At 45.0% G+C, this 25,456-nt stretch overlaps 1 protein-coding gene across 3 annotated transcripts in view; it reads left to right on the forward strand.

The window, feature by feature from the left end:
- Nucleotides 1–1,432: 1,432 nt before the first annotated feature.
- RUBCN (rubicon autophagy regulator) overlaps nucleotides 1,433–25,456 on the forward strand; it is a 42,912-nt gene continuing 18,888 nt past the window's right edge. The window contains exons 1-10 of one of the 3 annotated variants that reach the window (XM_083177479.1): nucleotides 1,433–1,621; nucleotides 7,390–7,567; nucleotides 8,418–8,501; nucleotides 9,916–10,072; nucleotides 11,139–11,245; nucleotides 11,335–11,488; nucleotides 11,755–12,216; nucleotides 14,772–14,822; nucleotides 15,746–15,823; nucleotides 17,317–17,432. In XM_083177479.1, coding sequence (XP_083033605.1) covers nucleotides 1,575–1,621; nucleotides 7,390–7,567; nucleotides 8,418–8,501; nucleotides 9,916–10,072; nucleotides 11,139–11,245; nucleotides 11,335–11,488; nucleotides 11,755–12,216; nucleotides 14,772–14,822; nucleotides 15,746–15,823; nucleotides 17,317–17,432 — 1,434 coding nt within the window. In that variant the 5' untranslated portion in view covers nucleotides 1,433–1,574. The remainder of the gene's footprint in view (nucleotides 1,622–7,389; nucleotides 7,568–8,417; nucleotides 8,502–9,915; nucleotides 10,073–11,138; nucleotides 11,246–11,334; nucleotides 11,489–11,754; nucleotides 12,217–14,771; nucleotides 14,823–15,745; nucleotides 15,824–17,316; nucleotides 17,433–25,456) is intronic. The other 2 variants (XM_083177480.1, XM_083177481.1) reach the window with 2 other exon arrangements.

The following is a 25,456-nucleotide window of genomic DNA, read 5'->3' on the forward strand; positions in this document are numbered from 1 at the left end:
TAATACATAATGGACATTATGGTGTGTGGCTTAACATGTAATGGTCATTACGATGTAAATATTTGTTGCGCACCTTCGGAGCGCAATGTCCATGTTTGTGAAATTTATTGTGCATTTTGGCTCAATCCATGTGGCATTATGTGAATTTTGGCTCAATCCGTGTGGCATTATGTGAATTTGGGCTCATTTAATTTGGTATCATGTGTAAGGGGCAAGTATAATGGGGTCTAGTATTTTGTTGCATAATGTGTAGAAGTGGTATATGGTGTGGTATACTACACTCAAGGACATGCCCCCTTTTCTGTGACCACACCCCCTTTTCCAGAGCGCACAACTACATCCTTCACTTTTGATGCCAAGATGGGCCTGTGTACTTTAAAGGCCAGTGTCTATGTATAATACCACCCCCCCCCCCCTCTCTCTGCTCTCCTCCACTCTCTCACTCTCTCTCTGAGCATGCACACTGGCACCAGCCCCCATCCCCTCCCTCTCATGGTGCCCCCCCCCCTGTCATTTTCTCCTGGATCCACCCCTGGCTGAGTGACGTGTGTGTGGATTGGAGACTAGTGTCTGTCTGTGACAGTCCGTGCATACAGTGCAGCAGACAGCAGCCACTCAGCGCTCGGAGGCTGTCTCCGGTCTGCACTGTGCACAGACCTTACTGCGCATGTGTGGCTCTATTGTGAAATATGCTCCGCACTCGATGCTGTGGCTGTCTCCTGCCCTGCCTAGTGCCTTCTTGTCGCAACAGGAGACTTTTATAGGAACTTCTGTAAATCCCAAAAAGCAGATACTGTATTTTCGATAGTTCTGTTATTAATCGCCCAGCAGTAGAAGCCGCAGATAATGGCGGATTCGGAGGCGTCATAATAGTAAGGGAAAGTTAGCTTGCACTCTCTGAACCACTGCATTGCAAAATGTGTGGGTTTGGAATTACGTGGGGGCTGGGGGCCCCAGAAATATCAGTGTACAGTAGGGTGACCAACTCATCCCTTTAATCCGGGACACATATTAATTACACAGGTTCTGTGGCAGTTTAAAACCAGGTGAAATGGAGACTTGAGGTGTGGCAGTTTAAAACCAGGTGAAAGCCAGCCACAGAACCTGTGTAATTAATATTTGTCCCGGATTAAAGGGATGAGTTGGTCACCCTAGTGTACAGGGCCCCAAAATTTCTGTTGCCGGCCCTGGGTATGCACTATGCACTGTATGCAGTCACACAAAAGCGACGGCCATCGCTATATAAAACCATTGATGTTCATACATCACATACAGTAGTATGCAACAATCAATTACCGACTGCACTGTCACCATCGATGGCGATAGATAGCACCGATTGCCATCCTATTCCATATCCTCAAGCCTGTCCCGGCCTCCCCCTGGCGGCGAAAGTGCGCACTGAAGGTGGAATCCATATGCCAGTGTGACTGGTACAGGGAGGAAGATGGGCGGTGTACCATTCGCAGCCTGTATCCGGAAGTCGGAAGCGCTAGTGCTGTGGGCGTGTTCCAGAGGAGCCTGTGACAGTGTTTGTTGATGTGACATGGAAAGTAGTGTCTCCAGCTGTGGAGGACATGGAGATCGGCAGCAGCACCGGGCCGCAACACCACCAGCTCGAGGGGTGAGTCTGGTCATCACTAGTACGGAGCTCCCGCGGTGCAGGCACCACAGTCGGAAGCCAATGGTGTACGGGGCAGTGTAGTTAGTTTCACAGTGAGCGCTGTGTATCCGGGCAGCTGGTACTATCACACTGCTGCAAGAGAGATCTGTGATTTATGTGAGAGGTGCAGTGCAGTCAGCCAGGTCACTGCACAGTGCACACCTCCTTGGCCACTGCTTCTGCTGCATCAGCATTCTGGATGCGGGGCATGTGTGCGGGTCGGTGTGTGTGCGGGAATAGCTGTCATCCTGCTGTAACGTCAGGGGTCATCAGATTGGACCATCTCGTGTTTCTATTTTTCTGTTACCTCAGCAGAGCCTGTTCCCAATATTTGTATGCGTGTCTGACCGTCACGGTTCCCCGAAAAATAGATGGTTGAATTTGGGTCCCAGTCAGCAGGTTGCATGTGTTAAGGGTTATTTTTGGCAGAGACATTGCCATCCACTTGTCTTGGAATCTGTTACAATTATTCGGTCGGTTGAGTTTCAGAAACAAAATGATACCAAGAAGATCTGCAAAATGTTATATTTCACTCCTACGCTGCATTGTTCAGGTATCAGTGGCTTTTGGAGTGCTAGAAGTGTCATGATTGTACTCCCAATTTAAGGGAAGGAATGCACTTGTCAGGCCACGAAACTGCACTGTTTGGGTGACTGTGCTTTTTCAGATGAACAATGTACATGGATTGGGAACATTCTTCTTTCTTTTTTTTCTTTTTTTCACAGACATGAATCAGTCTAATGCAGCGGTTCTCAAACTGTGGGTCCTGACCACCTCAGCATGGGGTCATGACTCTATGTTGCTGATCATCAGGCTAATGTGTCTGTGGATAACTCATTGAGTAAACACCCACTGCTTCCCTCTTCCATCCCCCTGTCACCTCCCCCCCCCCCCCCCTTTTCACCAAAGCAAACACTACACTACACTTCACTGACCACGCATGTGGCGGCCATTCAGTAGTAACTGGCTGGGGTCCTGTAATAATTTGTATTGCCTGACTGGGTCCCAGAGCAAAATATTTTGAGCACCCCTGGTCTAATGTGTTACCTACTAATGTTTTCTAATTCTTATAGGCATGCTATAGTCAGTGATTCATTTTTCAACTTGTGCAAAATTGGCAAGGCACACCATCAGTACCACAAGAGGCAAAACACACACACACACATTGGCCTCAAGTGGAGAAAAATCACACACATTGGTCAAGGGAAACACACACACACACACTGAACCCTGCAGTAATTCCACATACTGCCCCCCCCCCCCCCACACACACACACAATTCTACCACACACTGTCCCCCATAGCATGTACCCCCCCCCCCCCCCCCCCAGTAGTTCCACCACACACTGCTCCCGTAATATTTTAGCCCCACAGCAATCAAATAAAAACATCACTGGCCCCAACCTATATAAATCAAGAAGGTTCACTAAACTACAGCCGTCAGTGCTTATTCTATAAAAGTATGAGTGCAATGTTCATTTTATTTAGTTTTGTTTATGTTTCTACCTATTGTATTTCACAGGTAATATGCAATTCATGTATTAGTGATCCCTCTAGGATTATGCCTGCGTGCAGCAGTACGGGGGGCAGGCTGATGTAAAAATGGATGGGCCCGATGAGCGCCACTATCATTGGGGGGGGGGGGGGGGGGGTGCCTTTGACTTGCAAGCACTGTTAAGATCCCAGAGAGATGTTTTAAAGTGCCAATAATTTAAGTGGCAATACCAGCCTGGATGTATATAACCTCTTTAGGAGGTTATGTGACCCCTCAATCTGTTGGCCAAATATGATAGCCTCTAAATTCAGTGACCGTGAGAGATGGCGGACAAACTCTTAAATATTTTGTTAAAGGGGCAATGATTTACAATGTCTTTGCATACACAAATCTTTCAGCTCACCTTTCACCTCTGAGCCATCTGTGGCAACTCCGGATGACTCAGAGCAGAGTATACAGGGCCAGATGCACTAAGCCAGGGGTTCCCAAACTTTTTTGAATCATGGCACCCTAGAGCATCAAAATATTTTCAAGGCACCACTGGGACAAATGTTTCTTATTGAGAAATTCAGAAAAAAATATTAAATGAAGTGCATTGTGTTTATATGTCACAGTTATCTGGTGTGGGACAGGATTTGCTCCTGTGTGTCCACATATATTATGATTGGCAGCCACTAGCACTGCTTTTGCCTGTTACATTGACCATTAATAATATTAATTGATCCTGGTCCACCAACCCAAGGCACCCCTGCAAGTGTCCTGAGGCACCCCAGGGAGCCTAGGCACACAGTTTGGGAACCACTGCACTAAGCTTTAAAAGTGATAAAATGGAGATTGATAAACAACCAACCACTAAGCTCCTGCCTGACATTTTTCAAACTCAGTCTGTGACATGACAAGTAGGAGCTGATTGGCTGGTTGTTTATCACTCTCCATTTTATCACGTTTGAAGCTTAGTGCATCTGGCCCACAGTCTTTTGGCCTCTATATGGTCAAGCTTTTTCCTGCATTTCTTCCAGTGGACTTGTGAACAACACAAATAATTGTTAAGGGGATCTGTGATACTTTAATGAAGTTCCATAATAACTGCATTATGGTGGTTAAATGGATCATCTTAATTGTGGAGTGTTGTGGTTAGTATGCCCCTGGGTAGGCACAGTAAGACATTTGGTTGTTGTGGGCTGTAGATCCTGTGACTCTTCTAAACTCATTATCATTCATGACCAATATGTTGTAATTCTGCACGCTACTTACACTGAACACTTGGCTGGCCTCATATACATTTAGAAGAAACTACACAAACTAATATTCTATCTGTTATAACACAGTCTTGTTTTACTGTTACTGTTTATTCGCAATTGTAAAGAGCAATGGAATATGCTGGCGCTAGGGTGGCCAATCCCAGGGAATTTTTCCAATCCAGGGATTTGAAATGGAAAAATGCCCAAATCCCTGGATACCCCCCACAACTCCAGCGACCGCCCCGCAGTATTACTTACATGGGGCTGGCCAGTGGTGACATGCGGCTGCAACAGGACATGGCAGGTGGGAGGGCCGTGAAGCGCCTGGAATTGATGTGATGGGCAGAAGTAGTGTGGCTGGTGGGCTGCGCAACATAACCTCTGACCACGTCACACTGCGTAGAGCTGAACAGCTGAGGGCAGAATCGGACGGCAATAAATTCACATTCGCATGCCAACAATTTTAGTGCCAAATGTCGAGATTACGCTTATCTTGAGAATGGCCACCCTATCGGCAACTATATAAGTAACTGGTAATAATAATACATTTACTTTGATTTTCTAAACATATGTTTATGGTGGACATCTCAACAACACACAAAGAGGCACTGGTAGGGTTGCCACCCCTCAGGATTTCCTGGTTTCTCCCTGAATTGGTGGCAACCCTCTAGGACATTTTTGCAGTTTCCTGGATTTCAGGATTCTCCCGGAATCCGGGTGACTTTGAAAGCCTCCACATCCTCCCAACTGAGTGTGCACACTGTCAGGGGCATGAGCTCCGGGCACCCGAAATGCCACAGGGTATGCACAGTGCATCTCCAGCACATGGGAGTTGCTGCTCACCCCAACAGCTCCCTCTACCTCCAGAAATATTTAAACTGGGTCCGCGGGAGAGGAGCGGACAGAGGAACACTGTGCAGCTAACAGCTTAGGATGCTGCAGCAGTGCTTCCTCCCAAACTGAGTCTCAGAGGAGAGATAAGCCGGCTGCTACTGTGTATCAGTCCCAGGGCAGAGTTGTCTGTGTTGTCAGCTGAGGAAATGGTGAGGCCAGTGTTGAGGGGGGGATTTGTGTGTGGAGGGTCAGTGTTTGAGGCAGATATGCATGTTAGAGAAGTGAGGGGGTGGGGAGGGAATACATGTCTGTAGTAGAGACCACACCCACTTTTCCGAAGAGGTCACGTCAGTTTACAAAGCCACGCCCACTTTTCCGGGAGCATGCGCACACATGAAGGTGGGGGGGGGGGATCTCCAGGAATCGAAGATGCCTGAGGTGGCAACCCTAGGCACTGGTGAAGGAATACATACAGTAAGGTTTGTTGACTATCTGCTTGTGGGCGGGACAATGTAGACATCATTATGCCAATATTGCGGAAGCGACTTGAATAAAGCATGATTGTGTGATAGGAGCAAATTGGGTTCTTGTGTATTATCACAGCGCCCACGATGTTCATCTTAGTACGCATGCGATACGATTTTTTTATTTATTGTACAAGCACCCTGATGGGTGCTTTCAATGTTAAATGCCTCCCCATTGTCAACAGCAACCCGAAGCGTAGAGAGCGCAGCGGTACGCGTCCTCCGACATTTTCATACCCCCACTATCTACGTCGACGTGGAGTTGATTTTAGATAGTGCGCTCGACACCAAGCCCAAAGCGTGGCGAGCGGACGCGGATGACTTCACATGTATTCCGTATCCCCTCACGGGGCTCGCTGCGCTCGCCACGCTTCGGGCTCATATTACGCACCCCCTCACGGGGATGCTATGCTCTCCACGCTTCAGACTCGGTGGCTCGCTGCGCTCGCCACACTATTTGAAGTCAATTCCACACCGACGTGGATAGTGGGGGTATGAAAAGGTCAGAGGACGCGTACCGCTGCCCCTCACGGGCTCGCTGCGTTCGCCACGCATCGGGTTGGCGTTCATAGTGGGGGTCGCGTTGACAAGGGGGGGGGGGCATTTAACATTCTGGGAGCATTTAACATTTTATGCACCCATCAGGGTGCTTGTACAATTAAAAATCGCATGCGATCGCATCGCATGCCATTTGCTGGCATGCAATGCGATATTTAATTGTACATTTTTCCATTTTAATGCGAAAATCGCATACCTTATTTAGTGGTATGCGATGGGCGCCGTGATAATACACAAGTACCGCAAATTCTATAGTAAGTATGCACCTTATGAGATCTCTGACCACTATTCTTTCAGGGCCAGATTTTACTTTATTGAGCCTTGAAAAAGTGATAAAGTGGACAGAGGTTAAAGTCTCAACCAGTTGGCTCCTAACTGCCATGTTACAGGCTGTGTTTGAAAAATGACAGGAGATGGTTGGTTGGTAGATTATCACTTTTCAAGGTTCTCAAACTTGGTCCTCCGGACCCCACACAGAGCATGTTTTTTAGGTCTCCTCACAGAATCACAAGTGAAATAATTAGCTCCACCTGTGGATCTTTTAAAATGAATGCACCTGTGCAACCTCCGGGTGACCTGGAAAATGTGAACTGTGTGGGGTCCTGAGGACCGAGTTTGAGAACCCCTGGCTTAGTACATCTCACCCTGTGTGGTGAAAGTGTTGAGCCTGCAGTAGCTGTAAAACTGATACCACAGATAAGGCATGCAAAAGCAGCGTCTGCATGTAATGTGACCATATTTTCTGTGTTAATAATTATTTTGTGTTAATGATTACCTTACCACCATCTGATATGTTTCAGTTCTTAGAAAAGCTAAGCAATAAAATGGAACCATCTCTGACATCAGGTTTCTGTTACAAATGCTTATTTGTGCATTGCCATTGTGATATATTTGACCACATATGAGATTCTGGCTGACAAGACAGTAATAACAGTCACTGATTGGATGTTCTGTGAGACATTTCTGGTGTAAGGAAATGAGTCCAGAGGTTTGTTACACACGCCTGTCACACAGATAAAGCTAAAGAGTAATATGTACTTTCCTGTGCTACTCTTATTATTTCCTCTGCCCCTAAAGACCTTTGTGTGCAACACTCGGCAGGGATGAGCACTGGAAGCTTCTGGATAATCTGAAAACTACAGTGGAAGGGCTGGTATCAGGCAACAGCAGAAATGTGTGGTCCAAGTATGGAGGCCTGCAGAGACTCTGTCGAGATATGAGCAGTATTCTTCAGCATGGTCTGCTTTGTGATCAGGTAATACAGTCACACTTTTACATAGACATCAGCTGTAGACTTGTGTGAAATATAGCATGTATTCAAGAGAATTCAGTATCTTTATGACGTAAGTGTGATACGGTACTCATACACACAGACTGTAAGGCTGTTTTAAACTTAAATGATTCCAAATTGCCAATCCACATGTAGATGTAGACTATACTATAAGGAATTTACAATGATCAAACTTAACAAGGGGCCTCGGAGTCAGACAGTAAAGGAGACCGATTATCCAACTTTGTTATATGTAATTTTATTTAAAGGCAAGTTGTGACTGATTCTGTTTCCAGGCAAAGGGCTTCTTGCATTACAGAAAAGAACGCTGTGTAGGCACTCTTACCGATACTAGCTACAGCCTGAACCCACACTTCCTGAACATCTGCCGTTTGCAGATAAGCTCAGTCCAGTCATGCCTAGCTCCTCTTTCTTCTCCTGTGCCCAAACACACACAAGATCTTCATTGAAAGATTGTAATCAGAATGGGGCTCCCTCCTTCTGTCAGTACATTTTAATTAGCATATGTAATTTAACTTTTGAACTTTTGAACACCTTTTACTAATTTTACTAATAAAATCCACAGTGGGGAATTCCATTGATGTGCTGTTCCAGAATGGCACATTGCGTCCGGCAAGCTCCACAAATGTTGACAATACCATTATTGGCGGGTGGCATTGCCCAAAATTAAATTCTCTCTATAAAATCTTTCTATGTGTTGGTATGTTTACACCAACTGTCTCTTTTTAAAAAAAATTCCATTGCTGAAGGTTACTCTTTAACTGAAATTCCATGTAGTTACTTTACACTATGTGTAAACTTTATTTATTGACAGGTGTACAGCCAGCAGCAGGATTATTGGAACTTTGTGAAGGGAAGTCAGAGACTGTTCCTGGGATCCTCTCCACAGGCGGACCAGGTAACTTTCACTGTTTAACATCTCCAAGGTCTTGAGCTTAATTTATGCAAACTAAGGGGGTTATTCAGACCTGTTTACACTGCTGCGAATATGCAAGCCGGCCAATTATCGATAGATTGCACATGGGTACGGATCATAGCTTGCATGCACAACACCAAGTGTTTTGATCACTGGCCGTACGCAAATTGATTGACAGAAAGCCGGCGTTTATTGGTAACTGTCCGTTTTCTGGGGGTGTAAGGGAAAACATAGGCATCCCCAGGTGCTTATATATGGTGGTTGGCCACAGTTAAGGTCGACATGCATTGGGTCAACCACTGAAGGTCGACTTGGCTTCGGTCGATACTTGAAATAGGTCAGCATGCCTAAGTTTGACGTGGATAGGTCGACACGAGCATTAGGTCGACAATGTCCATGATGACATTAGCGAAAAACCCTTTCAACCTAGCCATTGTCAACCTAATGCTTGTGTTGACCTTCCATCCATGTCAACCATAGGCATGTTGACCGATTCATGTGTCGACCTTAGCCGCGTCGAGCAGTGGATGGCCCAATGCATGTCGACCCAATGACTGACACCCGTTTAAGGTCCTAGGAAGATCATTTCGCTGTGAGTGTGTTGTGTCTGGATTTGCTGCCGATCAGGTTCTGCAATTTAGCAGAGCAGCGATCAGGTCTGAAGAGGTCTAGAAATCAATGATTAGTTTGCCGACCGCCAGCAGGTGGTGCCCCATGGAGGTATTCACTTGCTTCTCCATCCTGCAGGATAATCTGCTGGCATTTCAGCTTGCACCCCCAGGTCGACGGGGGATCATTTAGCAATAAGAAATTAATTCCTTCTTTTCACAAAAACATACATACAGAGATTTGTATCTTAGGCCTGTCATTCGCTGGGTCACTAGCTATCATGCCAAGTGTTGCCAGAATTGATTGCTCTCTGCCCCTCTCCCCGTTTCTGGTCTCCCATGCCCTATCTGTCTCATTCCCCCCCCCCCCCCCCATTTTTCTCCGTTATGTCCTACTTCACCTGTCTCCTTCATCTCTGTTCCCTTCCCTTTGCCTCCTCTAAATTCCCCTATCTGTCTGAAAACCCTGAAAGTGGTCTCTAGCACACGAGTGATGATAATAAATGCAAGAGTATTGCCGATGATAGATCTAGTCACTGGGACAGATGCACCAATCTTTAGAAAGTGATAAAGCAGAGAGCTATAAACATGCAGCCAATCAGCTTCTAACTGCCATGCCATGATTGGCTGCTGCGTTATCACCTTCCGCTTTACCACTTTTTGAAGTTTGCTGCATCTGGCCCTTTTATAGTATATGTAAATGTAAAGTTGTCTGTTCATAGAAAGTCGGTGTTTGATTTACATCTATTTCTTACACACCTAACCCATGTATGTGCTGCTCTGTCCAGTTTTTACTTTTCTATGAGAACAGCCAGAGGAACGGAGATGATGGCAGTGAGGACAGAGGAAAGCTTTGGTTACAGCAGAGTCTGCAATTTCACTGTCTCTCCGCTCAGCTGAAGGTGCTCCTTGGTAACAGGCAATACACCAAGAGGTTCTATGCAGGTAACAATGGCATGCAAGACCAAACATTTCTTCTAGTTCGAGAATTATGACACAGGCTGGGCTTGTATTTAGCTAACCACACCTAAAACGTTCAACTTTGCACATAGTAGGTTGCATTTATAGTCTCTATTTTTAAAAGTATTAACACTGCTGTTTTCCATCCAGTGATTCTGAACTAGTGCGAGTGTGCTACTTGCCAAAGGCATTCACACAAGGGGTCTGCATATGCGCATATTTGCCCATGTCTGCACACAGACCCACACCCTCAGAAAATGGGGTAGAATTCATCCCGACTCCTCAAACTTGAATCAGGCCCCTTGCACAACACCTTTACTGATTTTGATTGGGAGGTTTGTGAGCCGTATGAATATGTTGGGAAATAAGTTTTATATTATATTCATATTTGGTACAAGTGGGGTAAACAAGTTTTTGGTCATTACCTACAATTGTAACTGGTGGGGCACATTTTAACCTTTATGTGATTCGAGCATTGTTACATACTTTACATTTGTATGTTGACTTAGAATTTGCACGGAATGTTTTGACTGCTAAAGTACTTTCAAGACAGCAAATCAGTGTTTGTCATTGCACGAAGCAGTACGTGACACAAAAATGTGACCGCATCATCCATGGGCTCCCTTTTGCTGGCGAATTGCCAGAACGTCACCGCTGGCGATCCACCAGCAGCCCGGCTCTCATCTGACTGAGCGTCTCAGTGTCCGGGTGCCGGGGCGACGGGACCCTGTACGTCTCCGCTTCAGGGAGAAGGACAGGGTTAGGGGGGGGGTGCGGGGAGGCGGTGGGGACCCCGGGTGACCGCCGACAAGCCGGCGGGGACCCGGGGGAAACCATCGGAAGGGGACGCGCGCGCATCTCGTGCGCGCACGTCCCCTCTCGCAAATACAGATGATGGCGGATGGCGTCGCCATCCGCCATCATCTGTATTTGCGAGAGGGGACGAGCCCTGCAAAGAAGAGCCCGGCTCCATCTGTATGTGACATTTACAGCAGCCTATAGCAGTGTTCCTGAGGTGCTATCCATCTCACAGTGTTGGTGCTTCTCCTAGATTTTGCCTTCCTGTTGAGTGACACGCATGTTACAGCCATGTTCCAGTGCTTGGAAGCTGTGGAACAGAATAATCCCAGATTGCTGGCCCAGATAGACACCTCTGTGGTGAGCATTTTGTAAAATACAGATATTTGCACTGCAATTGTTTTTGCCTTTATTACCATTAACAATAATTTTACTTTACATTTTATCAGCTTGCTAATAAAAGGGGGTTAACTGTCTCAGGAAAAAGACTGAGCCTCACAGCGCTGCCTGTTACTCCCATCATTCCATACCCAGGGAATCTGGATCAGACCCTCTACAGCTCCTATAGCAGCCTGCAAGCTCCGGCCAGTATCCAGGGCAATGGTAAGATTTCTCAGGGTGCGGCACTTATCACTGAGACTACTGTGACTCAACTTAACGAATGGAATTTAACAGCAAGGTTTTATAGGCTCTAGAGGTGACTATATAGCTTTGTTGGAAGCTGTTAGACGTAATCACAGTGACCGCTTATATGTGTAAAAGTGTCACTAACGAATTGGAATGGTGAATCGGGATCACCGGCATGAATATGTATGTTATAAACTACTTTTATTACAGTTCTGTTTAATATGTGATATTTCTTACTGTAGATTTCTGCTCCAACTTGACTGACCATCAGAACAACCTTTATAAAGGGTGCTTTTCTCTACCTATGAATGGGTCCATCACTCCTGACCAAGACTCATCTCCCTGCAAGCCCTTTTCTCCTGTAAGTGAAATGAGCATCAGCACTATGACCACTAACAGTGAGGAAACTACCAGCCCAGAGGATGTGCCGAGTGAGGCAGATGATGGGCCAGAGTACCTGGCTATTGGAAACATGAGCCGCAGAGCATCCACCCAGAGCAGTAACAGCTCAAATCTCTTCTCGAGCTCCCAAAAGTCAGACACCTCTGTTCAAGCAGCTCCAGTTATTCCCAGCATCACTCTGCTCTCTGTCCCTCGCCGCTCCAGTTTCTCAGAAGGTCAAATAAGCAATGGACCAAGCCACATCAGGAAGAGCCACATGCGCTCACATTCCGATACCCGTGTTGCCATTGGAAAAAATAAAGGTGAGCGTAATCGTGCATAATAACTATTTTAGGGCATGTAAGTGACCTGTTGCAAAACTTTCATGTTTCTGATTCTTGGTTATCATCTATATACTTTATATGGCACCGCCTAATGTCTGTTGCACCGTACAGAGAAACAATTGCATTGAAATTACCTCTTCAATAACCAGTAGAAAAAAAACTAAGAGTATAGGCTAAAGAATAAAATAAGAAACCTTCGTGAGTCTCGCTCAATGACACCATGGCATGGGGCAGGCAAACAGAAATGATCGTTAACTACGAATGGGAGCGCACTGGAAACATGGGTAAGAGAGAACAAGAAGGAGGGAGGGACCTGCTCCTTAAGGTGCATACACACGGTATGGTAGATTGTGCACAATCTAGCTAGTGTTGGATAGCAAGCTAGACCGTGCACTATTTTGTACCGTGTGTATGCACTATGCGATGTGCACTCCTGCCGCACGTATGAGCATGTAACTCAATTCTGGCTAGAAAGCATATGATCTGTGACGTCCTATATCATATATAATATTATACGGTGTTTAAACAACAAATGGTTTGACCGCCGGGACATTCCTGGTAAATCATACACAGAATCATATGGTACATGAATTGTACTGTGTGTATGCACCTTAATTAAGAATTGACAGACTAAGGGAAAAGCGGTATAACTAGAAGGAAGAAGGTTGACAGATGAGAGCTAATGGGTTTTGAAAAGGGAACATTTGAAGCAGTGCAGTCTGGTAAAGTGCCTGATGTGTCAAGGGAGTTTCATATGTGAGGAGGGCTGCTGGAGAAATCTTGTATTCCAGAGTGACAGGAGGAAATTGGTACACAGAAGGAATGGCAAGAGAGAAGGATGATATGTATTGTTGTGAGGCCAGAGACACAGGAAGGATAGGCACGATTATTATTCTTTTTTAAGGTTTTGGGAGCTTAAACTGTATTCCATAAGGCATTGATTTTCAAATGCAGTCCTTGGGACATACTTGCACCCCTTTTCCTCCAGTCAACACCTAGTTCTCACTGCTGCGCCAACCACTGATATTCCCAGGTTGGTGCCATTCACACTGCACAGTGCAGACCCTTAGATATTACATCATCTCCAAACACCAGAAAGTGCAGATCTCCTCTGAGCATGGGATCAGCAGCCAGCAGGCCTGTCTGGGTGGCACATACACCACTTGCTCTTTTGACTCGCTTGGTGTCTGCCTAGGAGGGTATCTGATGTCACAGCCGTATGAGCAGGGAGAGCTTATAGCCTCCCTGTCTGAAGTGGGGGCGGGGAAAAATCCTGAATGGTGCAAACCATAGAGAGTGGCTGTAATCTCTCTCCTGGTAGCCGCTGTCACAGATGTCTTTCTTTTTTTGACCATGCTGTAATTAGGTCCTGGGTCAGAAGATGCCCCTTTACCTGGGTCACACCTATGTCCAACCCTGCAATCTACATACCAGGCAACAGGACTTGAGATTTTTTTAATGAGCCTTTTCCTCTGAGCAAAAACCCGGGCTGTTGCACGTTCATGTGCAAAAACCTGGATACTGTATTTGAAGGCAGTGGAAAAAGGGTATAACAGTGTTTTTCCTAACTCTCTTTGCTGGAGCACAGATGTAAAGATATGTCCTCCTACATCCTTGCTGCTGTCATGTTAAACAGTTCTTACAGATATGCTATGCTGTGGCACAACTTCTTTGCATCTCTTTGTGCGGCCTTTCCCATAAAAATCCGTCTTATCGCATTGCTGTGCGATTAGAACACACAAACAGCTTTTGGTTTCTGGTTAAGCCTTGTACCATAGCATTTTGTTTGAAGATGCAGCTGTGCTCACACTCAATACATGCATGCTGCATATCATTTTAATCACAGAAGCTGCTTGTGTGTCCTGTTCGCATAGATATGCAACTATGATGCACTTTCCACCAAAAAGATGCCAAACGATAGTGCTGCCTGTAAACTGATGGAAGCACCATCATTGGGATGCAGTTGTGAAGAAGTCAAGGCGAAGCCTAGGCAGCAGACTGATATGATAGGGCACAGAACAGTGTTGGTCACCATAAGATAGAAATAGGTAGGTAAGGGGGCCATCTGAGCTGAGCTGGTAATACACACATTGAGTTTAAGAAAGCTGAACTCTAGGAAAAAGTGGAAGAAAGACAATTGGCGAGAGGTGTGGATTTGCATATTATCAGCGTATAGTATTGAAGAGCCGGAGTAGCTGCTTACAGTAATTCACACATAGAGGAGATGGAGACAGAAAAAGAGACAAAGGGCAGAGACTTGGAGAACACAGATATAAAGAGGTAGAAATAATGACGGAAGGAGCTGTTTAAAAAAATACTATGGATCAGAGTGGGCAGTGTTACAGTGCGTAAGAGAGTGGAGGGGGTCAACCATGTTAAGGATGAGACCGATGAAGGAGGATTAGAATTGAAGTGACTCTAACATCCTAGGTGATTTATTATGAATGTGTATAATAAGTGTTCTCTTTGTCTGATATCTTTCTGAATATTTGTATCTATAATGTATTTTCTTACTGTAATTCTTTGATTGCTAGCACTAGGAGGTGATCGGAATATCACCATAATAATGGAGCATCCTGTGGCAGGTCCAACATCGTTTACATTTAATAGCAGAAGTACTGGTGATATTGGTGCAATACATTGTTAATATTAAGATGCATAATATAATGCCATTGTACGGAAAGCTTTATTTTATTTGCAGCTGTTCAAAATGAAAAGTTCTGAATTATGATTTGAATAATCAAGTTCAGCTTATCTAATTCATGTTCTTAATTAAACTCAAAATAACATTTCTTGGTTTGTAGTCAATCATACTCAGTTGTTCACACTACTTCTGCACAGTCAGATGTCCAGATCCTGAATCCTTCCTGCCCCTACTGGATGTATACATTCTGGCAGACCAGGACCAGCAGCTTATTGTCACTCCCAGCTGCTTATTAAGTGATAACGAACTGGCTGTTTTATGCTGTTATCCAAAACGCAATTTTTTTTGGTATGAAGACCCCAAAATCATTGATATTTTATTGCGGAAAAGCAATGTTAGTAGAAGCCATATCAGACCAGTGCTTCTCTATCTAGACCAATCTCTGTGTTGCATGCTTCGTTTATAAAAATCTTCATTATTATTTTCTTCTCTGTGGGTTCCTGTCTTGTTCTGTCTGTGTTAAAGTGGAATGCATATTTTCTTTGTTAGTCATATTTGTCTTCAATTTAATTTTATTCCCCACATCTATTATGAATATTTTTATTTTTACAGAGTAGTTTCTTTTGCATGTATGTGTAAAATTATTATTGTAGCTTCTATATCGGGCATGGCCAAATTATGGCCCTCCAGCTGTTGTGAAACTACAAGTCCCATCATGCCTTGCTACAGTTATACTATTAGGGAATGCTAAAACTATGGCAAAGCATGCTGGGATGTGTAATTTCACAACAGCTGGCCATGCCTGGTCTAAATGGAGAAAATATCTGTCACGGTGCTTAACGTCATTCTTTTCTCTTTCCATAGAATCCAATTGTGATCTCTTTAGTAATACAACAGTTAATGGAAAAACAAATACTACCGACTCCCTCTACATAGATTACGGTGTGTTGTGTATAGAGATACTGATTCTTTCTTTATAGGCTTTTGTCCTACCTGCCTTACTCTGTCTGCTGTCATGTGTAGCTCTCTTCCTGAACAGCCTGCACTCCTTTGTAGGTCTTTAACCTTACATCTGGTACTTAGCATTGCCAAAATACTTATCCTGAGTACCTATTAAACTATAAATGTGGAAAAAATAGCAAAGCTCAGGAATCCCATTATACAGTATGGCACAAAATGTGTAGGTGTATGAGGACACTTCTGTAACTCTGCCCTTCATCCTGTACTTTATTTTCTTGTACTCTGCAATTTCATTCTGCACTCTACTTTTGTAGCTCTATGCCAGAGGTTTCCAATTCTGGTCCTCAAGTACCCCCAACAGTTCACATTTTCGAGGTCACCTGTAGATTTTTGAAATGTGACAGTTGGTGACTTGGGAAAACCTGAACTGCGAGGCTTGGGCCACACATAGTAACCAAGCCTGCTTGGCCGCAAGGTGGCTGTGTGTGGGCTAATGTACTGTATGTGTTCTTCTTAAAATGTGGTTGTCCTACCTCAGCATGCTGTGTTAGGACCCAGCGACTGCAGCCCCTCTGTGTATGTGTAACGGCCTCATTGGAGCCTTTGTAGAGGCTCCTTCTGGCCGAGTGGGACCCACTTTGGCTGCTTTGTGTGGCCTAAGCCTTAGGGGTACTTGAGGACCGAGGTTGGGAACCACTGCTCTATGCCCTTACAGCATAGGTCTTCAAACTGTGGCCCTCCAGATGTTGTGAAACTACAAATCCCAGCATACCTTGCCACAGTTTTAACACTCCCTCATAGCGAAACTGTGGCAAGGCATGCTGGGATTTGTAGTTTCACAACATCTGGAGGGCCGCAGGTTGAAGACCCATGCCTTACAGCCTACACTGTCTACCCTTCCATCTGGTGCTCTTTCTTTTCCTGTACTCTCATTTCTTGCCTGTACTCTTATTTCTAGCAATCTTACAGGCTTTCATAGTTCTGTTCATCCTTTAGTATTCACTGCTATTTCCTTGAGCAGAAACTCATGAGAGGAGAGAGGGGACTGTGAATGGAATACATCAGTATGCATGCGCACATTGTGATATGAGTAAAGTACATCATGTTCTCATTTCCATTACACATTTTTGCCATCCATTTTGTTACAGAGATTGTATGCAGCCATTTCTTTAAAGAAATCATTGATCATTTGGTGTGTGTGTGTGTGTGTGTGTGTGTGTGTGTATTGCTTCTGTGCATTAACTTCCTGAAGCTCTGTATACCTAGAATGCCTGTGTCCTCTCTCCTTGCTGTCTGATTTTTTGGCCATTTCAGCTTGCTCTCCACTTGGAGTGTCTCTCTACCATGGCAGTCTCCTCTCTTCTATATATGACCGGTGTACTAATAGCTGTAACATTTAAGACCTATGATTAATAGTGAATGCTGGTACATTTTATATTGATTTACACAGATATTGTGTCTTCTTTCTTTTACAGAAGGCGCTCAATACTTGAATGCAACTGATGGAATTTTTCGTAGGCCGTCCGAAGGACAGTCCTTAATCAGCTATCTTTCTGAGCAAGATTTTGGAAGCTGCGCTGACTTAGAGAAGGTACAGAGAAAACCTCATTGCTGGTTATTAGTGTTCTAATGGGTACACTTGTGGGCTCCTTAAGACAATTTTTAGCATTGGTAACTTTTCTTATTCTTCAAATTTAAGCATTTTTTTTGAGTACAAAAGGAATAGGTCACTGAAATAGTTTGGAATAGATGTACTGTGAGGAGTATGACACCTAAAACTAAAGAATCCCACCCCATGCCCTGGTTATTTGCATGAGCATGTATTGTTAGGCACTGTTTTTTTTTTTTTTTTTGGGGGGGGGGGGGGGGGGGGGGGAGTTGTTTTTATCGCGATTTCAGGGCTATTTTAGCCTTTTTCCCGACAATGAAAAAATCGCGTCCATCGCATGCCTTAAGTTAAGGCATGCGATGCGACCGATGCGATGGACACGATTTTACATAGGGAACAATGTTAAATGGGCCAATGGACCCGAAATTTCATTGTATAGCCACCCTTATGGGTATTTGACATGACAAATGGCTCCCCCATTGTTAACGCCACCCCGAAGCGTGGCGAACGGCGGCGGTATGCGTCCTCTGACCTTTTCATACCCCCACTATCCACGTCGGCGTGGAGTTGATTTTACATAGTGTGGCGAGCGCGAAGCGTGGCGAGCGGACGCGTAATACCTGTGAAGTAATGCGCGTCCGCTCGCCACGATTCGGGCTCGCTGCGCTCGCCACACTATATAAAATCAACTCCACGCCGACGTGGATAGTGGAGGTAAGAAAAGGTTGGAGGACGCGTACTGCCGCCCCTCGCGGGCTCGCTGCGCTCGCCATGCTTCGGGTTGGCGTTTATCGTGGGGTCGCGTTAACAATGGGGGGGGGGGGGCATTTGACCCATCAGGGTTGGGAAACAATAAAAATTGGGGTCTGGGGGGCCATTTAACATTGGGGCCAATGTAAAATCGGGTCTCGCGGACCATTTCATGCGATGAGATCAACGCAATTTTTTTTGACCCGATGGATACCATCTTGATCGCAGGCACCGTGCTAGGAAATAATTACCATTTATTATTATTACAATTTTTTTATGTTTCTTTGAGAGAAACTCCGCGATTGTTATTAAGCATCTATGGAAGTTCATGTCTGCTAAATTAAATCATGGCAGGCTTGTTTCCAGAATCTCCAAGCTTCCCTTGTCATCCAATATTGAAGCTCTGATCGCTCTCAGGACTGCGGGGCTGCCACTACCTCTTTAACCTTTTGCAGTCCAAATTTGTTTTTGTCATTCAAACACTCTGGTTTAAATGGAATCCGGACAATGTGTCTACAGCAAAAAGGTCGACACAAGCATTAGGTTGACAGTCAAAAGGTCGACACAGGGTTTTTCACTGTTTTTTGAGCCGACATGTGCCGACAGGCGGTACTTCATGCCCTGCCATCCACTAGGGCGTGGTGAGAGAATAAAATAGTGCGCCCGAAGCATTGCACAGCAAGGAATCCCCCATGTCGACCTTTTGACTGTCGACCTAATGCTTATGTCAACCTTTTTGCATGTTGACCTAATGATTGTCTACCTTTTTGCTGTCATTTTTTAAATTAAAAAATAGTCTACAATGAACGTTGAACGATGTTGATGTTCTTATTTCGAAGTGGCTCACCTTTGGATCTGCTACTAGATGTTGGACTTGAAAGGGTAAACAGAAAGCAATACTTGTAGCTGGTTCCCTCTTCTGTGTTGTAGGTCATGTGGCAATGAATGGGGTTGGGCTTGTGCTGCTCCTGTCCAGTATACTCTGATTGGGGAACCCATGGTGCTGTTTTGGTGATTGGTTGTTGCCCTAGTTATGTCAGGACAAATCGGCGTGTGGTGCATGGGATGCAAGAACACTCTCCTTTCTCAGCCTGTTAACAGCAGCGATGCAGCCCAGGTCTTGTTAGCTTACCTTTGGGGACACTAGAACAGGCTTGTATATGGGGCTTTACCCTGTTCCTCCTCCTCCTTTATACCCTAGAATTAGGATGATATTCTGAATGGGCTGGATAGTTAAAAAGATTGATGTATCAACATAGAGATACTCTAGGGACCTGCCACAGGTCTCTCTTCTGTACTTCTGTCCCCTACACACCATATTTAACCCCTTCCCGACAATTGACGTACATTTATGTCCTGGTCGGGAAGTACTTCCCGACACATGGCGTAAATGTACGTCATGGCATTTAACTGTCACCGCGTCTATAGACGCGGTGACAGTTTCAACATGTCTGCTGTCCCTGACAGCAGACATGTCCGTGCATGCCCAGGGGGGGCTGCGATGCCGCCCCCCCGTCGGCGATCGCTGTGATTGGCTGTTCAGTGTGAACAGCCAATTACAGCGTTTTCTGTGTCACCGGCGAATAACGTTCGCCGGTGACACGCGATCGGAGGTGATTGGTGCTGTAAAGTACAGCACCAATCACCGCGGGGTGTAAGGGTGACACTGGTGTCACCCCACCTCACCCCGCCCGCCCCCAAAGGCCGTGATTGGTCCGTCGGACCGACGGACCAATCACAGCCATGGAGGGGGGTTTAAACTAACGGTGACTGCACTGCAGACGCCATTCCGGTCTGGAATTGCGTGCAGTGCGGTCACCGTGCCAATCTGCCGCGATATACTGACCAGAACCTTGCAAAATACTTACCTGATCCTTGCAAATATCTTGGCTGCTTCATCTGTGCTTGTAGTGTGCTGGATGCTTCCTGGATCCTGTTACTTGTGACTTCCTGTGAACTTGTGCTGCTGCAGTGTAATAGCGTTAGTTAGATAGAGAGAGATAGAGAGAGATAGAGAGAGATAGTGTCAGATAGTGTCAGAGAGTGCTGTATTTTGTGCTGCTGTGATATAGTTAGAGAGAGAGATAGAGAGAGATAGAGAGAGATAGAGAGAGATAGAGAGAGATAGAGAGAGATAGAGAGAGAGAGAGGCCTAGTGACAGAGAGTGCTATATTTTGTGCTGCTGCAGTGTGATAGTTATAGATAGATAGAGAGAGATAGAGAGAGAGAGATAGAGATAGTGACAGATTGTGCTATATATTTTTTATATAACTGACTGCTGCCCCCCCTTTTGTGCTGATCAGTATAAATTAACTGATCAGCAACTTTTTGGGGGCGCAGGGTATTTTTATATATATATATACCTGTCACTGCTGCTGCTGCAGTGTCATAGAGTGTTAGATAGTGAGAGATAGAGAGATAGAGAGAGATAGCGACAGAGAGTGATAGAGAGTGCTAAATTTTGTGTCTGCTGCCCCCGCCTTTTGTGCTGATCACTATATCTGAGGTGATCAGCAACTTTTTAGGGGTGCAGAGGTTTTTTTTTTTTTTTTATATATACCTGCCAGTTGCACTGTCAGTTGCACCTGCTGCCCCTCACTGGTAATCAGTGTCGCATCACTGATCACCTTTTTTTTTTTTTGTGTGTGCTGTGGGGTCTTTTTTTAATTTTTTTTTTTACACACACTGTGATTTTGTGGGTGTCCTGTGGCCGCTGTGCGCGGATCAGTGACGTACATCACTGATCATCTTTTTCGGCACAGGGTTGATCTATTTTTTTTTTTTTTTTTTGATCAAATTCCTGTTGCCTTTCAGCGCTGTTCAGTGACGGACGTTACTGACCAACATCTGTGCTCAATTTTTGACGCAGGACCTTTTTTTTTTTTTTTTTAACCCCTTCAATTTTTTTTTTTAACCCCTTCAATTTTTTTTTTTTTTTAACCCCTCTATTTTTTTTTTTTGTATAAAGTATTTTTTTTTTCTGCACACTACATACACACTACATACCCCCCGGGTTGAAATAAAGTTTGTACCCCCCCCTACACTATACACGTGTTGAAACATTTCACTACCAGTAACACAAAAATAAAAATGGCATCCCAAATGTCATCCCAGTCATCCAGAAGAATGTATTCAGCGGAGGAGGCATATGCCCTGCTTGCTTCTGACTCTGACACAGCCAGTGATGCAAGCGGGGAATTTGAAGGATTCGCCTTAAGCTCCTCTTCCTCCTCTGGTGATGAGGGACCCCCTCAAAGACGCCCCCGTAGAGCAGCTGAGACCCCCCCCCCAATAATTGATCTCGTATGGACCCCACCACCAGACAATTTTGAGCCCCAGGTTCCTGAGTTTTTGGCCATGCCAGGAATCCAATTTGATTCCACAGGTCTCAGAGAAATTGACTTTTTCAAATTATTTTTCTCTGATGATTTTATAAATTTAATGGTGGACCAAACTAATTTATATGCCCAGCAGTTTATTGCTCAAAACCCCACGTCATCATTTGCTAGGTGGACTTCTGTAGATGCAGTAGAGATGATGACGTTTTGGGGTCTGGTGTTTCATATGGGCATAGTAAAAAAGCCAGAAATTAGGCAATATTGGAGTACAGATGTTCTGTACAGCACCCCATTTTACCGTATGGCCATGCCCCGGGCTCGATTTGAGACGATCCTTAAATTTTTGCATTACAACGATAATGCACAGTGCCCACCCAGAGATGATCCCACCTTTGACCGGCTATTCAAAGTCAGGCCGGTCATTGATCATTTCAGTGCCAAATTTGAAGACATGTACATCCCAGATAAATTCATTTGCATAGACGAGTCCCTTATACATTTTAAAGGAAGGGTTAAATTCCGCCAGTACCTTCCCAGTAAGAGGGCAAGGTATGGCATAAAAATGTATAAGTTGTGTGAAAGCACCTCAGGGTACACCCACAGGTTTAGGGTATATGAAGGGAAGGATTCAAGAATTGAACCGCCAGAATGCCCCCCCTCCCTCGTAGGTGTTAGTGGAAAAATTGTCTGGGATTTAGTGCACCCCTTCCTGGATAAAGGTTATCACCTCTATGTGGATAACTTTTACACCAGCATCCCCCTGTTTAAGGCCCTTGGTTCAAGAGGTACAGCAGCTTGCGGTACTGTGCGCAAGAACCAAAGAGGCCTCCCAAAAACACACATTGCCCAAGTAATGAGAAGGGGTGAAAGCAGGGGAATATGCACCGAAAATATGTTGTTGGTCAAATATAAGGACAAGAGGGATGTCCTTATACTGACAACAATTCACGGAGACAGTACCACCTCCGTCCCTGTACGAGGTACCAGTACCCACACCTCAAAACCTAATTGTATCCTGGATTACAATAGGTACATGGGCGGAGTGGATCTTTCAGATCAGGTACTGAAGCCGTACAGTGCCCTGCGGAAAACAAAAATCTGGTACAAGAAGCTGGCCGTGTATATCATCCAGATGGCACTGTATAACGCTTACGTGCTATTCCGTTCTACCGGCCAGAGGGGGACATTTATGCACTTTCAAGAGGAAGTCATAAAGGGCCTAATATTTGGGAACCAGCAGGCTGAGGGCCCCAGTACTTCTAGTACTGGCCCCCGTATTGTACCAGGGCAGCATTTTCCTGATGAAATCCCCTCCACTAGAAAAAAAAGGGCAGGACACAAAAAAGGTGCAAAGTTTGCTATAAAAAGGGAATAAGAAAGCAAACTATTTTCCAGTGTGACACTTGCCCCGACAAACCCGGCCTATGTATAAAGGAGTGTTTTAAAATATACCACACATCTATGGATTATTAGGTTCATCATTTCACCGTGCTTCGGGGGTCTTGCTAATGCCACATAGCACCCACCAACATTCCACCAGAATCTGAGCCGCAAAATCCAAAAATCACTCCTTCCCTTCTGAGTCCTGCCATGCACCCAACTGGTATTTTTTGGTCACATGTGAGGCATTGCCGTACTCGGGAGAAATTGGGGCACAGATTTTGGGGTGCTTTTTCTCCTTCATACCTTCTGAAAATGAAAAATTTTGAGCCAGAACTGCATTTTTGTGTAAAAAAATGTAATTTTTCATTTTCACTGCCCACTTGTATCAAAATTGGTGAAACCCCTGGGGGTTTGAAATGTACACTATACCCCTAGATGAATTCCCTGAGGGGTGTAGTTTGCAAAATGGGGTCACTTGTGGGGGGGTTCCACTGTATTGGTGCTTTGGGGGTCTTGCTAATGCGACATAGCACCCACCATCATTCCACCAGAATTTGTGCTGCAAAATCCAAATATCACTCCTTCCCTTCTGAGTCCTGCAACTTTTTGGTCACACATGAGGCATTGCCGTACTCGGGAGAAATTGGGGCACAGATTTTGGGGTGCTTTTTCTCCTTCATACCTTCTGAAAATGAAAAATTTTGAGCCAGAACTGCATTTTTGTGTAAAAAAATGTAATTTTTCATTTTCACTGCCCACTTGTATCAAAATTGGTGAAACCCCTGGGGGTTTGAAATGTACACTATACCCCTAGATGAATTCCCTGAGGGGTGTAGTTTGCAAAATGGGGTCACTTGTGGGGTGTTTCCACTGTATTGGTGCAACATAGCACCCACCATTCATTCCACCAGAATCTGTGCTGCAAAATCCAAAAATCACTCCTTCCCTTCTGAGTCCTGCCATGCACCCAACTGGTATTTTTTGGTCACATGTGAGGCATTGCCGTACTCGGGAGAAATTGGGGCACAGATTTTGGGGTGCTTTTTCTCCTTCATACCTTCTGAAAATGAAAAATTTTGAGCCAGAACTGCATTTTTGTGTAAAAAATGTAATTTTTCATTTTCACTGCCCACTTGTATTAAAATTGGTGAAACCCCTGGGGGTTTGAAATGTACACTATACCCCTAGATGAATTCCCTGAGGGGTGTAGTTTGCAAAATGGGGTCACTTGTGGGGGGGTTCCACTGTATTGGTGCTTGGGGGGTCTTGCTAATGCGACATAGCACCCACCAAAATTCCACCAGAATCTGAGCTGCAAAATCCAAAAATCACTCCTTCCCTTCTGAGTCCTGCCATGCACCCAACTGGTATTTTTTGGTCACATGTGAGGCATTGCCGTACTCGGGAGAAATTGGGGCACAGATTTTGGGGTGCTTTTTCTCCTTCATACCTTCTGAAAATAAAAATTTTTTGAGCCAGAACTGCATTTTTGTGTAAAAAATGTAAGTTTTCATTTTCACTGCCCACTTGTATCAAAATTGGTGAAACCCCTGGGGGTTTGAAATGTACACTATACCCCTAGATGAATTCCCTGAGGGGTGTAGTTTGCAAAATGGGGTCACTTGTGGGGGGGTTCCACTGTATTGGTGCTTGGGGGGTCTTGCTAATGCGACATAGCACCCACCAAAATTCCACCAGAATCTGAGCTGCAAAATCCAAAAATCACTCCTTCCCTTCTGAGTCCTGCCATGCACCCAACTGGTATTTTTTGGTCACATGTGAGGCATTGCCGTACTCGGGAGAAATTGGGGCACAGATTTTGGGGTGCTTTTTCTCCTTCATACCTTCTGAAAATGAAAAATTTTGAGCCAGAACTGCATTTTTGTGTAAAAAATGTAATTTTTCATTTTCACTGCCCACTTGTATCAAAATTGGTGAAACCCCTGGGGGTTTGAAATGTACACTATACCCCTAGATGAATTCCCTGAGGGGTGTAGTTTGCAAAATGGGGTCACTTGTGGGGGGGTTCCACTGTATTGGTGCTTGGGGGGTCTTGCTAATGCGACATAGCACCCACCAAAATTCCACCAGAATCTGAGCCGCAAAATCCAAAAATCACTCCTTCCGTTCTGAGTCCTGCCATGCACCCAACTGGTATTTTTTGGTCACATGTGAGGCATTGCCGTACTCGGGAGAAATTGGGGCACAGATTTTGGGGTGCTTTTTCTCCTTCATACCTTCTGAAAATGAAAAATTTTGAGCCAGAACTGCATTTTTGTGTAAAAAATGTAATTTTTCATTTTCACTGCCCACTTGTATCAAAATTGGTGAAACCCCTGGGGGTTTGAAATGTACACTATACCCCTAGATGAATTCCCTGAGGGGTGTAGTTTGCAAATTGGGGTCACTTGTGGGGGGGTTCCACTGTATTGGTGCTTGGGGGGTCTTGCTAATGCGACATAGCACCCACCAAAATTCCACCAGAATCTGAGCCGCAAAATCTAAAAATCACTCCTTCCGTTCTGAGTCCTGCC

The sequence above is a fragment of the Crinia signifera genome, chromosome 3, assembly GCF_055691185.1.
Source record: "Crinia signifera chromosome 3, ASM5569118v1, whole genome shotgun sequence".
In the NCBI taxonomy this organism is placed as follows: Eukaryota; Metazoa; Chordata; class Amphibia; order Anura; family Myobatrachidae; genus Crinia; species Crinia signifera.